General features: G+C 41.6%; 1 protein-coding gene across 1 annotated transcript in view; it reads left to right on the forward strand.

Annotated features, from left to right (window-relative positions):
• ddc (dopa decarboxylase) overlaps nucleotides 1-15,897 on the forward strand; it is a 20,616-nt gene extending 4,719 nt beyond the window's left edge. Inside the window, exons 3-14 of the mRNA XM_030781372.1 lie at nucleotides 276-389; nucleotides 697-816; nucleotides 3,906-4,040; nucleotides 6,295-6,438; nucleotides 7,483-7,549; nucleotides 7,652-7,746; nucleotides 9,570-9,637; nucleotides 10,825-10,901; nucleotides 12,557-12,576; nucleotides 13,433-13,531; nucleotides 14,780-14,881; nucleotides 15,578-15,897. Coding sequence (XP_030637232.1) covers nucleotides 276-389; nucleotides 697-816; nucleotides 3,906-4,040; nucleotides 6,295-6,438; nucleotides 7,483-7,549; nucleotides 7,652-7,746; nucleotides 9,570-9,637; nucleotides 10,825-10,901; nucleotides 12,557-12,576; nucleotides 13,433-13,531; nucleotides 14,780-14,881; nucleotides 15,578-15,778 — 1,242 coding nt within the window. The 3' untranslated portion in view covers nucleotides 15,779-15,897. The remainder of the gene's footprint in view (nucleotides 1-275; nucleotides 390-696; nucleotides 817-3,905; nucleotides 4,041-6,294; nucleotides 6,439-7,482; nucleotides 7,550-7,651; nucleotides 7,747-9,569; nucleotides 9,638-10,824; nucleotides 10,902-12,556; nucleotides 12,577-13,432; nucleotides 13,532-14,779; nucleotides 14,882-15,577) is intronic.

Genomic DNA, 15,897 nt, shown 5'->3' on the forward strand with positions numbered 1-15,897 from the left:
ACCATAAAAAAAAAAAATATGGCTTCGAGGCCATCATTTTTCATAGCGATATTCACCCGTAATAAAAAAAAACAACAACAACAAAAAAAAAGCCCAATTCAAATCCAACACCTTTCAAAGAGCATGTTCAGTTTTGGATACTTGGAACAGAAAATAAGATGTAAAATGAATGAAGTCCAACAGATTGTTTTTCTTTTCTTTTCTTTTTGTGTTTTTTTTTTTTCATGGGTCAGAAGCCTCCTCCATGTCCTCTGTCCTCTGTGTTGTTTGTGTAGGTAACCCACTGGCACAGTCCCTACTTTTATGCATACTTCCCTACGGCCAACTCCTTCCCTGCCATGCTGGCTGACATGTTGTCTGGAGCCATTGGCTGCATTGGCTTCTCATGGGTACGTGGTGTATTCTCTCTCTCTCTCTCTCTCTCTTTCCCTCTCTCCTTCTCTCTCTCTCGATCAATATTTCTGTCTCTGTCTAAACATTCACACCTGTACTTCCTGTAGCTCCGATTCTGTTCTATTCTATTCTATTCTATTCTATTTTATTCTATTCTATTCTATTCTATTCTATTCTATTCTATTCAGTTGATCTTTTCTGCTCACTAACATTGTTCTCTTTTTTTCATTACTCTTTCAAAACACACACTATAACATATTTATTCCACTAAACTAAACCAAATGCTCTTCTTGTGTTGGTAAGGCTGCTAGTCCTGCCTGTACCGAGCTGGAGACAGTCATGCTGGATTGGCTGGGAAAGATGCTGAGACTCCCTGAGGAGTTTCTGGCTGGTACTGAGGGCAAAGGTGGAGGGGTTATCCAGGTGAGCAGAGATGAATTCATTACATACATTACATCACAGAATCCATTATATACCACGCATGTACTCACTCTCATACATTCACTCTGTCATATCCAGTGTACAAAAAAAACTAAACCCACATTTCTGATCTGTTTCAACTTTCCAATCAAACTTTTTTTTTTTCCGTTAATTGACTCAGTTTGAAATCTTTATATGGGCAGTACCTTCATGTTCTGGTCTCTCTGAAGTGGGATTTCCAAAGTCAAAGTTAAGTCAAGTTAAGTCAAAGTTCATTGAATAAGACGATTCCACAGTATAACTCCCTCAGTAAGGAAATGTGGGGTATGATTAAGATTCAGAGGATTATATGTCAAGGTGATTTTGGATGAAGTTAGCAATAGCTACACTTAAGCAATCTAAGGCTAAGGTTTGTTTTAGAACTGGGAACTTTGTAATGTTTCATAAAACCATTGTTTATGATTAACTAAAACATAAAATGTCGACACCTGTGTACACACGTCTTAATCTGATGCCGGTTTCTGGAGACAAGGTCAGATGTAATAGTACATAATTTGTTTTTTTTTAATAAGCTAATGTGTGGAAAACACAGGTGTTTGTTTTGTTAGAGCATTTCGATTCAGTTTTTCGATGGGTCATGTGTGACATCAGAGGTGACTTGGGGTTAAAATGCGTGCTGCTTTGTGACGGCCAGCCGGCCCTCTTTTGTCTTTCAGCATCCTGTCTGATGGGTAATATTAGCTTCCGTTTACCTTGAGTACCTTAAAAAAAAAAAAAAACAGCGGACACTGGAAAACAATATTAGTCTGCGTTTAAAAGATGGGTAGGTGGCAAACAAATTTGTCTGTCATAGATTTTTCCTCCCGTCTCCCCTGGACGGGAAGATCACAGGAAATTGCCTTTTAACGTGTCAGCTGAAGCCAAGCGGCAGAGCGTGATCTGTGGATGGTTCGTGCTCATTTTGTGCATTGTGAACGGCCACCTTTAGCAGCTGTGACTGTTTTCAGCTGCGGAGATGTGGAGCGCGATAAAGCCGTCTGATGACAGGTCATATCAGCCCTGTCCATTGAGGCAGTGGAGGAGAGAGTGGTCGTCCCTCCCCCTCCCCCTCCTCCTCCTCCTCCTCCTCCAGGTCTTTGTCATTGGGTAATTTAGTGCAGTTACCTATGGCAACAGATGTCTCTCTCTCTCTCTCTCTCTCTCTCTCTCTCTCTCTCTCGTTCACCATGTGGATAATTAGCGGTTCAGCCGTTTTGTGCCTTTTTGTAGATGATTACTCAAAGCAAGACTATATCTTGACAGGTTGCAAAACAGCTGGAGGAATAGGTAAAAGGTGAAATTGCACAATTCCGGACAGCTCACATTTAATTCACACTGTGTTTTTGGTGTGTTAGTCTAAAGTGTTCCTATAATGTATGAGCTTTTCAGCAGGTGAGTGTACACACACACACACACACACACACACACACACAATTGAAGTTGGGTATCTGCAATGGGAAAAGGTTGCTGTGGTTAATATAATTTATCAGCACAGGCAAAATGGTTAATTACAATCTTCCATAAAAACCCCTACCCTCAACCAAAACATCATAACCACACCCTGACCTCATGACTGTCATGTAATTACAATCTTCCATAAAAACCCCTACCCTCAACCAAAACATCATAACCACACCCTGACCTCATGACTGTCATGTGTTATGACTCAGTACAGGCAACGATGACCGCTGATGCATTTTTCTACCATATCTTTTTCACAAAATGGCTAATTGATCACCAAACCAACACATAAAAAACTCGTACCTTCCAATCGAATAGAACAAAAGATACTTGATAGCACAGACATTAAAACATATTCTTTGCCTGAGAGATCTTGTCTAGAGATTTTCTGTTGGGTACCAACAAAATTTATGAGTGGTCCAGACCTGTTGCTCGAGTCATTTATCATTAGTATATCGTTCTCCAAACCTAAAACCCAGTGCGCCTGAGTGTCCTGGTTCAACCATTTTTGGGTTTGTCTCTTTAGAAGTTTCCTGGATGAGGAATATCTGTTTGGTTAACGAGGGTATTTATGTGCTAGATTCTGTTGTGAGATTGTCCTTTTTAAAGTTCAATTTGGATATAATTGCATAGTTTGGCCTGGTATAGGTTTTAAGGAAAGAAAGAAGACATTTTGTTTTCGGCAGGAACAGTCAGAATCAAACACACAACCTGATTATCTGAGTATCTGACTGTATGTTCACCGCTAATGTCTCCAGTCATCTGAAAATCACACACATCACATCTCACAGATTCTTACCCATTATAGAAAATCTGCAAGTAGTAATGAATTTAGGACATGTCTTGTCACTGCTCTCCTCGTATACGACACTGAGTTAATTAGGGGTAGGGTGGTTCCTCACAACCTGAAGAGAAGATCAAAGGGGAACGCTAGCAAGCTGGAAAAGCAGGATCAACGTATTGACAAAGCACAGAGTGGACCTCCTTCTCATTCAGTGGATGAGGACAGACAAAGGGGAAAGCTTTTGAAATTCATCATTTGCACAGTCAGCAAGCGTAATTTACGTCAGTATTGCTCAAGAACCAGCCGTTTTCTTCATTACAATATTTAGGGAGAGAGTGAAACTAATCAACGTTTAGCTGTTCCCTCAAGTCCGTTGAATTATCATTTTGAAAGAGGTTGGACTCACTTGTTGAATAATTGGTTCTTGGACAGATATCCTCTTTTTGTTGTATTTTAATCAGTAATTCTCTGCCTTGAAGTACTACATACGTAGTGCTAAAGCTCACACACAATCACAGCATACAATCACAGTCTAACTCAGGACCTACCAAGCCTGCTGCACTAAAGGGATTTTAACACTGTATTTAAATTTTCGTTTAAGCTTTGGCTAACTAAGGTGTTACACGTCTACCAAAATCTGACTTAAGTCAAGAAATGAAGTATCTGTACCTTTGAGTAGGCTTAGCACACGATTTTTCTTTCAGGGGACTACGACTGCATTTAGTTCTGCTCTAATTAGGCCAACGCCTGGTCACGACTATTCTAGTGTGAAAAGTCCTCATATCATTTCCGTTATGTCATCGTTCAGGGCACTGCCAGCGAGGCCACGCTGGTGGCTCTTCTAGCTGCCCGCTCGAGGATGATCAAATTGATCCAGGCCGACTTCCCCGACCGGCCAGAGGCAGACATCGTCTCCAAACTGGTGGCGTATTCCTCTGAACAGGTGAGACCACAAACATGGGCCAAATGCCATGCTTTTCAGCTGACACACAAGATGGGATGCATTCAGTGCGGTAGGTGGGGTTGCCTGATCAGGGCATGTATATACAAAAATAAACTGCAATATTAAGATGTTATAAATGCTTTATGGAAAGGTTTGACAGTTGCTATTATTATTTTTTTTTTTCACCAATGTTTTCCTTCCTGAAAACAAGTCTTGATGGATAACTGATTCTTCCCTGACGTAAAATTTTGCTTACATGATTTCAACATCAGTGGGACAGTATGGAATACATGAAATGTCCTACAATGGGGTTGTTTTTGGGTAAAAAAAAAAAAAAAACACGATGAAAAATTGGCCAATCTCTCCTCTAATAGTTAGTATTTCTCTACCTTGATGAGTTAAACATATTCTACAACAATATGTAATTTGCCCAAAACGAAGATGCCATCGGAGCCAAGAGGCATGCATTATGCAGGTATTAACCGCTACGTTTTAGTGTCTTCTAAAGAATCCACAGGGTGTCATTTTAATCACTCAAAAAAAAAAAGAGAGGATTTAATTCACATCAAACCTTGTTGTACCTTCAACCTTTCCAAGATCAGATAGGGACATGCTGAGAGCTCGTCTCAAAGACTTTTGGGAATAATTTACACTTAGCTCTTGATCAAAGACAGAGAAAAGAGGACTGGTTGACTGGTTATCACACTGTGAGAGAGACAGACCCAGTGAGAGTTAGAATTATGTTCAACATGAAGTCAAAGGATTTGTCTTGTTTGTTCCATACTCTTTACCATGCAGTTCTGAGGAGGGCCATCGGTGACAATTGTGTCTTGAAAGTTGTCATAATACAAAGTCAATATTTCAATATTTGAAACTGTGACTATATTTAGATGTGACTGTACTCCTATAACAAAATTAAAAAAAAAAAAAACAGTACTGTAAGCTGTAAGTTGTATCCCTAAAGTTCAGCAAATACCTCCGAACTCCACAGGTTTCCATGAGTGAAATTCTACAGCAGTCATGGTGACTGGATGAACAGTCGAATCATTAGTTCTGATAAAAGGCAATGACTTCTATGTATATAGGTTTAGAATCAAAAATCCTAACGTGCATTTGACTGGCTACAAACAGAAACGTCTTAGAGTAACAATCAGGGCTAGTATCTATTGCATCCTTGGTCTAAATTCTCCTTGTCTGTTTAGTTTTTGAGAACAAAGTTAGACACTGAACCCATGACCTTTGATCTTATCCACTGGGTTTTCAAAAAATATAAGAATTTGTGCCATACCTGGTCACAGCCACTTTAGTATCCGTAGCATTCATCATTCAGGTTTTTCTTCCACCTCTTGAGACAGAAGGTACGAAACCATGGAAACCATGGAACCTTTGGCGTTGTCAAGCCCCAATCTCTCTAAATGTTACAAGGGTTCATTGCTGTGATGCTGTATTTTTCAGTGCCATATGGCAATGCACAAATGACTGTGAATGTTGAAGAAATCTACAGTGACAAGGACACGAGACACCACAGCCAGGCTCTTTGCTTGCCCTGCCAGGTCTGAGGGTCTGCGTATTTTTTATGAGTTTATGTGGTATGGTTGCCTGAGGGCGGCACTGAATTTAATATAACAAGAAGTCATTAACATTTGTTTGAACCAGACCTTGGTATGGTTAATGTCATATTTGAACAACTGGTGGAGTATTTGGAACCCCTGAGTTAACGTAAGCCCCTGCTCTGATAAGTGTCTGTAAGATTCTCCAATGGGGTTCCTGAAATCCATTCCTTGAGAGCCAGATTCCTGCTTGTTTTCACCTTCATCTCTTAACTAGAGACTGATTTTTACCTGGAACAGGTGTGAACACTCTTTTGCCAATTAGAGCCCAGTGTTTGGTCGATATGAAAACCAGCAGTGGCCCTTCCAGGTCTAAGTTTGGGATGCCCTTCTTTAAGACAGTGAGATGCTCACCTCGTTGACTAAGGTTAAGACGAATTAAGATAAAGGATACCACAGCAGCAAACATCGATCTGAAACAGCCGGTGTTGTGTTTCTATAGTTCTTTAAAATGCTAACCAAAAAGACTTCAATCCATACACCCAGTGTGCTTTATTGTCTCGTAAATATTTGTGTTAGAATTTTATACAGTGACCTTCTGCACGCTTGGTAAGTGTTCTAAATTCAGCCGTGTTTCCACAACCTTATCCATGACTAAACCTGCACCCCCTCCCCTCCCCCCACCCCTCTCTCTCTCTCTGTAGGCTCACTCCTCTGTGGAGAGAGCCGGTTTGATTGGTGGAGTGAGGATGAGGAAGATTCCCACCGATGATAAATTTGCAGTCCGCGGAGAGGCTCTGCGCAGGGTACTGAAGGAAGACAAGGCGGCTGGACTCATACCTTTCTATGTAAGCACATCAGACCTCCGTGCCTTGTGTCTGTGTGGTAACAGTGCAGTGGTCAGTCAAGCAGACCAGTAACAACAGGTCTATAGGTCTAAACCCTAACTGTGATCCTTTTACTGCTAAGGCACTGAACTCCAGGGTTTCTCCTGAGAGTGTGAACTCCAAAACTGATTAGCCATTAATTGTAAGTTTTACTGGATCAGTGTGTCAGCTAAATGAATAAATCTCACAACACTGAGTAACCCCCTCAGGGACCATGCAAGTCTTGCCTCAAAATGAGCCATTTAGTTGCTGAGAAAACTCAGTTACAAAAAACCAAAGCTTTGTCCTTGCCAAGCTAAAAGTCAGTGGAATTAAAGGTCATATTACAACGACAATAGTCAGTTTACACATTGGCTGACAACCAGATAAGTAGACAAAATAGCCATGTACAAAACCCAAAACCTTTAACGGTCCAGAACTGAAGGAGAATTGGATAAGATCTGTCTCTGGGCTTCCTCTAGACATACCCCCTGGAGTCTTTATGGCTTCTAACATAATTTGTAAAGGCTGGCTTGCTGTAATTAATGAACATGAATCAAATTAGCCAACCCTACAACTTCATGCAAAGAGCCCTTTCACAAAAGGGTCATAAATATTTTTGGTTCCCAAAGCGATTTTTTGGTTACCAAAAGGGCAAATAGGGTCCCAATCACCTTCTCGTCTAAAAGGCACAAACATTTTAGAATGTTCTATAGTCTAACATTGTAACATTGCAACATTATATATAACATTGTGACATCGTGCACTATAACATTGTAACATTGTATATCTATGGACCTTTATCTTGATACAGACTTGTATTTTAAAGAACACATCGAATTATTAAGACGTTGAAGTCTGGTTATGCCTGATGCTGTTTTAAGGCAAAAAATAACACAACAAAGACACGTAGATTTAAATCTATCAAAGAGAACTGAAGAACCTACCACTGATAATTTGCTACCAATGTATAGAATTTTCTTTAAACATAAAGCAACTCAGTGGTATCATTTTTGCTCTTCTCAGTTCTGTGCTACACTGGGGACAACTCCATCCTGTGCGTTTGACTGCATCGCTGAGCTGGGCCCGATATGTGAGTGAGATTCAATTATGCAGGTGACTTAATGAGAAAGAATGGTTGTATATGCAGTAATGGTGAAATGTTTGTCTCTGACTGCCATCCGTCTGGTCTCAGGTAACTCAGAACGGATCTGGATGCATATTGACGCTGCTTACGCTGGGAGTGCCTTTATCTGCCCAGAGTTCAGACCTCTCTTAAACGGTGTAGAGGTAAGACCGTGTTTCCTCAAAATACGAGCTCGAAAAAGCTTTTGAAATGCTAAGCGTTAAGCTCTAATCTACTCAAGAGTGCCATGCGACTGATGTTTCCATCCTCAATCCACTCATCCATCCGTCCAAACCCCAGCAAAGGATGGCGTCATCAGCGTAGCTGTGTGGAAATATTTAAATGTCATAAACATTTCACCCAGCACGAATAAGCGATGTGTCTCTGGAAATCTGTGGGAAATGAAAGAATCCATAATCGGCCTGTGAGTTGCCGTGACACCCCCCACACACACACACACGCACGCACATGCACACCCACACCCCTGACTGAGCTCCATGGAGATAAGGGTAAAGTAATTTCCTGAGGCACTGTCAGACCTTTAGATAAGTCCCTGCTTTCCTTCACAAAGAAATATCACTGTTTATTAGCAGTGCGAGTTCAAACAATGTGAGAGATTGTGCCTGGTTGTAAAGAAGCTAGCCTTTATCAAGGACCTGAATGACGGTGGGACACGGTTTCCTGTACTGGCGTTGGTTGCCAGGAAGTGGGTGACAGAAAGGACCCTCGCGTGGCAACAATTGGGCCGTCCGTTGTTTGTGCCTGTGGTTTATTTTAGTTTGTAATGCCAGCTTTTATTGCCCCAGGTGGAAAGGATATTTGAAAAATGATAGCGCACGAGTAGATCTGGAGGGAACCTGCCATCTATTCCAGACAAGGCAATAAAAACGTATCGGGAATCAACCTGAGCCCAACTGATGATTCATTTAAAAATTGAATAATATAGTGATTTTTTTTCACTACAATCCATGTATAAGAAGGCACACATGCAAGGAGACAGTAAAAGACAGTGTTGTAGTGATTGAGGAGTAAAGATGGTAGATCAAAGGTAAATGTAAGAGAGAGCTGTTCCCAAAAAAAAAAAAAAAAGCGGCTTTTACAGTAATATGCAAACTACAACAATGTGACCTTCTCATTGACTATTTACACCTGATAGGTAGAACATAGAAAAATAAATGACAGACCAAACCACACTAGAGAATGGCCTTTATTAATCAAAGAGAATCAGAAGACTGATGAGAGAAGGTGTAGAGAGAGCTGTTCTCTCTGTGAACAGTACAGAGAGAGGTGTTCTCTCTGTGAACAGCCGTGTGGCTGATCTTTCAGGCGAGCATTGTTTAGGCACTGTGTTGCTGATTATGCGCCTTATCCTGAAATCTTTCAGTTGCATATTTCTGTGGTAAATAAATACAGAGATGAGCAGTAGAGTTGCCTGTATGGATTGCTGTGGTCTGACGAAGCTTCCCTGACATGTGCCCTCATTAATTACATCTCTCTGCATTGATCCACATTTCCACTGCATGAGTCACATTCCTGCAGAGCCCTTCAGGGGCAAATATGCAAAATACTGGTTACCTAAGAAAACAAAACACTAGGACAATTTTTAAATAAATAAAATAATTTTATTTATTTATTTATTTATCTGTTCATGTACATTTTCTTTTTTAAATTTTTAATAATAATAATATAATAATAATAATAATATTTATTTAGAGCCCAATATCACTATTTATAGTCTCAAAGGGCTTTACATGTCTATAACACAGTCAAATCAAAATTATATCATGCATAAATTCGAGAAAATTTTTAGTCTCTTAACTATTGCATGCTACTGCATGTTAAAAGAAGCGGAGGAAAAACTTTTGGGTCGGTCCAAAAGAACAAAAAGATTATTATTAGTAGCAGTAGTAGTAGTAGTATTGTTGTTGTTGTTGTTGTTGTTGTTGTTGTTGTTGTTGTTGTTACATTGACTGTATTCTGATTTTAGTTTGCAGACTCTTTCAACTTCAACCCTCATAAGTGGCTCCTGGTCAACTTCGACTGCTCCACGATGTGGTGAGCTTTTGTCTTTGTAATTAAAATGGCTTTTCTACATTTCGGCCCATTAACTTTAAACCTAATGAATGTAATGTCAACATTTGCTTTAGTCGACTGTATGGGCCCCCTTTATTTCCATCCCTGTAACTCTGAATAGACAGAGGAAATACAGGCAGCTGCACGGAGCTCTCAGCGCCCATCCCACGGCTCAAACACGGCCTGTGCAGGGTGAGGACAGAGGGAGAAAGCCTGAGTCTGGATCTCCTCTCCTATGTCGGAATAATCACTGAAGGCTTTGCCTTTCCATGGGTCCGAATATTAACCCCCCCCCCCTCCCGCCAAATGCTCCCTGCTGTACCACTGGTCTTTGGGTTTTATGTTGTTTTAGTTACAGTTCAGATGTTTAATTTTCTTGTCGGAAAGGTGATTATTTTTAGCACGATTGCTTAGTGAAGGTTTGTTTATTTGTTTGTTTGTTTGTTTTACCTTACTTCCTGCCTATTTCATGCCTATTTAAGCATGTTTAATTTTTTGCAATCTAATGGAACACATTTCCGGAACATTCGATACAGAGACGGGGTCTGTATGATAGAGAGGCTGTGTGATTTTTATTTTGTTAATAGTAATAATTATAATAATTTGCTTTTGTTTAATGTTATTGACAAACATATTTACGGGCAGCGTTGCAAACTGCTCTTTGCCCAGTCGACTTAATTGTTTTAATCTTGAATGAGCAATTTTCTCGTGACCTTTAATAATCTCCAACAGGTCCCTCAAAGGGTTTTTTATTTTTTCCCCTCATCTGTGTACACAGTGAACTCACAATAACTTGACAGACAGGCTAAATAACACCGTACATAAATAGTTTAAGTAACAAAAGGGATACCAAACACACACACACACACACACACACTCATGCGCACGCGCATACACACACGCATACACAGACGAGCTACATATCTGCTTGCTTTTCAAACTGTATCACCATGACAAAATTTTCAAGATTTGACTTGAAAAATATAGGTTTTATTATGGTATCATAGGCAGTGCTTTATTGTTATGTTGATGTGAAAGCCATTAACAGGCATTTAAGCCTACAGAGCATGTATACATGAATGACAGTGAATTGGAATGCATTAATTATGACCTGACAGCTGTGAAGACCGTAGGGAATGTGAAGAGCGGCTGTGTGTTTCCCTCTGTAGGGTGAAGAGCAGATCAGACATCATTGGAGCATTTAAGATGGATCCTCTTTACCTGAAACACGAACATCAGGAGTCAGGTACACACACACACACACACACACACACACACACACACACACTCATTCCTCACCTCAAACACATCTTAAGTGCAATGAGCTGCCTTGAGAATGATGCAGATGCTTCAGAAACACCACTCATTTAATCATTTAATCACTGAAAACCACTATGAACATCAAATTCTACACAGAAAGTAGTGAGTTTAGCATATAGGACAGTTTTTATGTATTGGTTTTGGTTTGTGTGAGAGCGTGTGTGTGTGTGTGTGCATGTGCGGATGTGTGTGCATTTGTGTGAGAGAGAGTGTGTGTGTGTGTGTGTGTGTGTGTGTGTGTGTGTGTGCGCTGTCGTCAGAGCTTACGTCACAATGCAGAGTCAGATTATTCTGATGATGTTGCTGACCTCACAGATCTGCTCCAGGTCACTTCACCCTGAAAACAACAGGTGGGACTCAGTGCATCTGCTGCAAAGTCCTGTGTATTTGGGAGGGGGCAGCATGTCTGTGTGTGTGTTTGTGTGTGTGTGTGTGTGTGTGTGTGTGTGTGTGTGTGTGTGTGTGTGTGTGTGTGTGAAGATGTACACTTACATCTAATAGAGGTAAAACTCCAGTTTAACATCTCCATACTAAATATACACCCAAAGTAACCATCACAGATTCGTATATCTGCTGACCACCCTGGCCAGAGCTCAGCTCTCGAACAGATCCAGGGCTGATGGGTGAGGATGCTAGTGTGCCATCAGTCTGATATCTGTTAAACACACAGTGAAAAACAGCTGCTTTCCAACACAGTCACATGCAGCTGTACCGCCTGCCCTGGCCTCTTTATGTCTATCTCTCTCCCTCTCTAACCCTCCCTCTCTTTCTCTATCCCTCTCTTTCTCTTTCTATCTCTCTCTCTCTCTCTCTCTCTCTATCTATCTATCTATCTATCTATCTATCTATCTATCTATCTATCTATCTATCTATCTATCTATCTATCTATCTATCTATCTATCTATCTATCTATCTATCTGTCTATCTGTCTGTCTCTATATCTCTACCCCACTCTTTCTCTGCCTGTCTGTTTAATTGCGCTGGCAGAAAGGGGAGAGAGAGAGAGAGAGAGAGAGAGGAAAAAAAGGAGAGGCAACCCACTCCAAACCCCTCTGTCAGTCTGCCTCAGTCTGCCCACAATAGCAGCCTGTGCCATTGTCTACGTCACAGAACAGACGCGAAATGAAATTACAGGTTGGACCCGCAGCCTAAGGGCTCCACTGTGCTGTGCAGAAAGGACAGTGGTGGGGGGGGTTGGGTGGGTGGGGGTGTAATTGTTCATGGAGAGAAAGCTGATGGCGCTTATGGGACTTGCTGGTAGAACTACGTTAGTAATGAACTAAAGGTGTGTGAGTTTGACACCGCACTTGAGACATTATGATGCCATTTTTTCATGTAAACAATGTCTAAAACAGAGGATGAATACACAGAATACACTATGACAATGAGAGAGAGAGAGAGAGAGAGTACTCAAGTAGAGTTTTATTTGATTTCAGAGGGAAATGGAGAAGTAGGATGAAAAGTTCTTGTCTTTGAAGAGTGTTTTAGCCTCAGATTACTGAATATTGTATGAAACAGGTCACATGTAAAACATTGTACCATCGAGTTTAATTAACAAAAATTATTATCTTTATATTGCAGGTCTTGTCACAGATTACAGAGTAAGTTCAGTGCTTACCTAGTGTGTATGTGTGTGTGTGTGTGTGTGTCTGTGTGTGTGTGTATGTATGTGTGTGTGTGTGTGTGTGTGTGTGTGTGTGCGTAGATTACAGTGAGTAGATTACACAGTAAGTTCAGTGCTTATATAGTGTGCGTGTGTGTGTGTGTGTGTGTGTGTGTTTGTCTATGTGTGGTGAGCGTACATGAATGTGTGTATATATGTGTGTGTATGCATAGGTCTTTGTGCGAGTGTGTGTGTGTGTGTGTGTGTGTGTGTGTGTGTGTGTGTCTGTGTCTGTGTCTGTCTGTCTGTCCGTCTGAATGTGTGTATATATGTGTGTGTATGCATAGGTCTTTGTGTGTGTGTGTGTGTGTGTGTCTGTCCGTCTGAATGTGTGTATATATGTGTGTGTATGCATAGGTCTTTCTGTGTGTGTGTGTGTGTGTGTGTGTGTCTGTCCATCTGAATGTGTGTATATATATGTGTGTATGCATAGGTCTTTGTGTGTGTGTGTGTGTGTGTGTGTGTGTGTGTCTGTCCGTCTGTCTGTCTGTCCATCTGAATGTGTGTATATATGTGTGTGTATGCATAGGTCTTTGTGTGTGTGTGTGTGTGTGTGTGTGTGTGTGTGTCTGTCTGTCCGTCTGAATGTGTGTATATATGTGTGTGTATGCATAGTTCTTTGTGTGTGTGTGTGTGTGTGTGTGTGTGTGTGTGTCTGCCTGTCTGTCTGTCTGTCCGTCTGAATGTGTGTATGTATGTGTGTGTATGCATAGGTCTTGGTGTGTGTGTGTATTATATCTGTCATGTTTAATATCATCACGTCCCTCTCTCTCTCTCTCTCTCTTTCCCCTCAGCACTGGCAGATTCCTCTGGGTCGGCGTTTCCGCTCTCTGAAGATGTGGTTTGTGTTCCGCCTGTACGGAGTCAGAGGCCTGCAGGCCTACATCCGCAAGGTAGCTGCCCTCTCCCTCTGCTGTCAATCAAATTTACCCTGTCCGTCTCCACAGTTAATTGGGTGCAGCGGAAGTCAGTCATGTGTTTTCTGTATATGTGTGTGTGTGTTTGTGTGTGTGTGTTTTTTTAAGTGTGTTGAGTAGACAGAACATACTTGACAACTGCTCTCATTCCCCGTGCATGTACTCTGACACGCACATACATCACAGGTCTATAGGGGAAGTAACCTTGTTTGTTTTCATGTTTATTTAGCTAAATCACATTTTAGGGCAAATGTCCAGACACATTAGACCAGTCGAACAGTATACACTGGTCATATGAATCCTGACCGCAACCCAATACTTTCAGGAAGGTTCCATTTTTGTTGTATTTTATTCGCAGTTTTCCTGTGATATCACAACATAGCAATTTCCTCATTCATACTGGGCTACTGATTTTTTCTGTTTCTCCCTGGGGTGTCCGGACTGACCGGGTGGCATTATTAATGGTGAGATTTATAGAGTCTGGTGGAGGCTAGTGCGTTTGTACCATAATGAGGATGAAACACAGGCTGAGAATTTGGATGTGGCAGGGGTAGCCACTGACCACTCCTGAGAACCACATGTGGCTCCAGTGATTACGAGTACGACCATTTCAAGGAAATCTCTGGAAAGTCGTCATTTCAGTCTGAGTCACATCAATGTTGGAGGATATCGACTGTGTGTGACGAAATTGTCACCTTCCTAAATTGATCTAGGTGACTGGACTGACCTCTGCTGGACATTTGAGGAATTGCAACAGAATTCACCAAATAAGGCCCTGACTTAGCTTATAGACAATTTGTACCCTTCTCTGTATATGCAGTGATAACTATAACTCTGTATGTGGCTGTTCTACCATCAGTACTGCCGTACAGTCAGAACACAACACAGCTCATGTTCCATGTGTTTACATAGTCTGTCAAAAAACATTTACACAAAGCTGAATTAAAATGAAGGCTTCACGGGAGAACACATAAGGATGTGTTTAAGGAGTTCGCTGTATTGTAGTTCATTAAAGTTGGAGTCGATGCTATAATCCAATGCTATAATCCCATCCAATCTCTCTCTCTCTCTCTCTCTCTCTCTCTCTCTCTCTCTCTCTCTCTCTCTCTCTGTCTGTCTGTCTGTCTGTCTCTCTCTCTCTCTCTCTCTGTCTGTCTGTCTGTCTGTCTCTCTCTCTCTCTCTCTCTCTCTCTCTCTCTCTCTCTCTCTCTCGGGGCATTGCAGCATGTGAAACTGGCGAAGGAGTTTGAAAGTTATGTGAGAAGTGACCAGCGATTTGAGATCTCTGCAGATGTGGTTTTGGGTTTGGTCTGCTTCAGACTAAAGGTAACGTGACTTACACAACTCAAACCCAACCCACACAGTGAGGACACTCTATTTCTTAAGATGTTTTGTGTCTATTTAAACCTGTATTGCAGAACAGCACCACTGAAAATGAACTGAACCAAGCTGCTATCTTCAGATGTAATAAATTAGCCACAGATTAAAACTGTTTAAAATGAAATAATTACACTGCATGTTTCACCACAGAGTCAAAGTACAACAGCGCATACCGATGTCTCCGTTCTCTTTTTTTTAAATTTGATTTACGGAGATGGAGAGCTATAATGAGTGAAACCCCTCCTCATCCGTATTTGTGCTTATTTTTAAGCAAATTCTTCTTTTGTGTTCTGCGGCCTCTTGTTTTTGACTGGTAGAAATGTCCAGCTATAGAAGAACTAACGCAGAACTAACACTTTTACAAGATTCTTCCTTATAAATAATCAATCACTCGATCAATGCTGAAATTTTATGCTACACCAAAAACAAGCAGACCCAGATATTGTACAGCCTGGCCCTGCAGTATGACTGTTCTTTTGGTACCGTAGAACCCCATCGTTTTACTGGGCTTCCTCACTGGGGATGTGAGGCCTGGTATCATGTAAGACTGCTTTGTGACAGTTTTTAAACGGAAGGGAATAAGACCCCCCCCTAGCGGGGCCCTTTCAAACAGGTGACCAGTCTCTCCCTCTCCCTCGTTAGGGCTCTAACGAACTTAACGAGACGCTGCTGAAAAAGATCAACGCCGCCCGTCGGATTCACCTGGTGCCCTGCCAGCTGGCGGGCGAATTCGTGCTGCGCTTCGCCGTCTGCGCTCGCACCACGGAGTCGCGGCACGTTCAGGAGGCGTGGGGTCACGTCTCTCAGCTGGCGTCTGAGGCCCTGAAGGAGGTGCCTCACTGACCGGGCCCACACCCGAAACTGACCGGACCGGTCTGGACCAGATCAGACCGCGCCTGGCTCAACCGTGCTGCTTGACACTGCTCTCTGCTCGCTGTGTATTTATTGTGAGTGTGTTTGTG

The sequence above is a fragment of the Chanos chanos genome, chromosome 8, assembly GCF_902362185.1.
Source record: "Chanos chanos chromosome 8, fChaCha1.1, whole genome shotgun sequence".
Classification (NCBI taxonomy): Eukaryota; Metazoa; Chordata; class Actinopteri; order Gonorynchiformes; family Chanidae; genus Chanos; species Chanos chanos.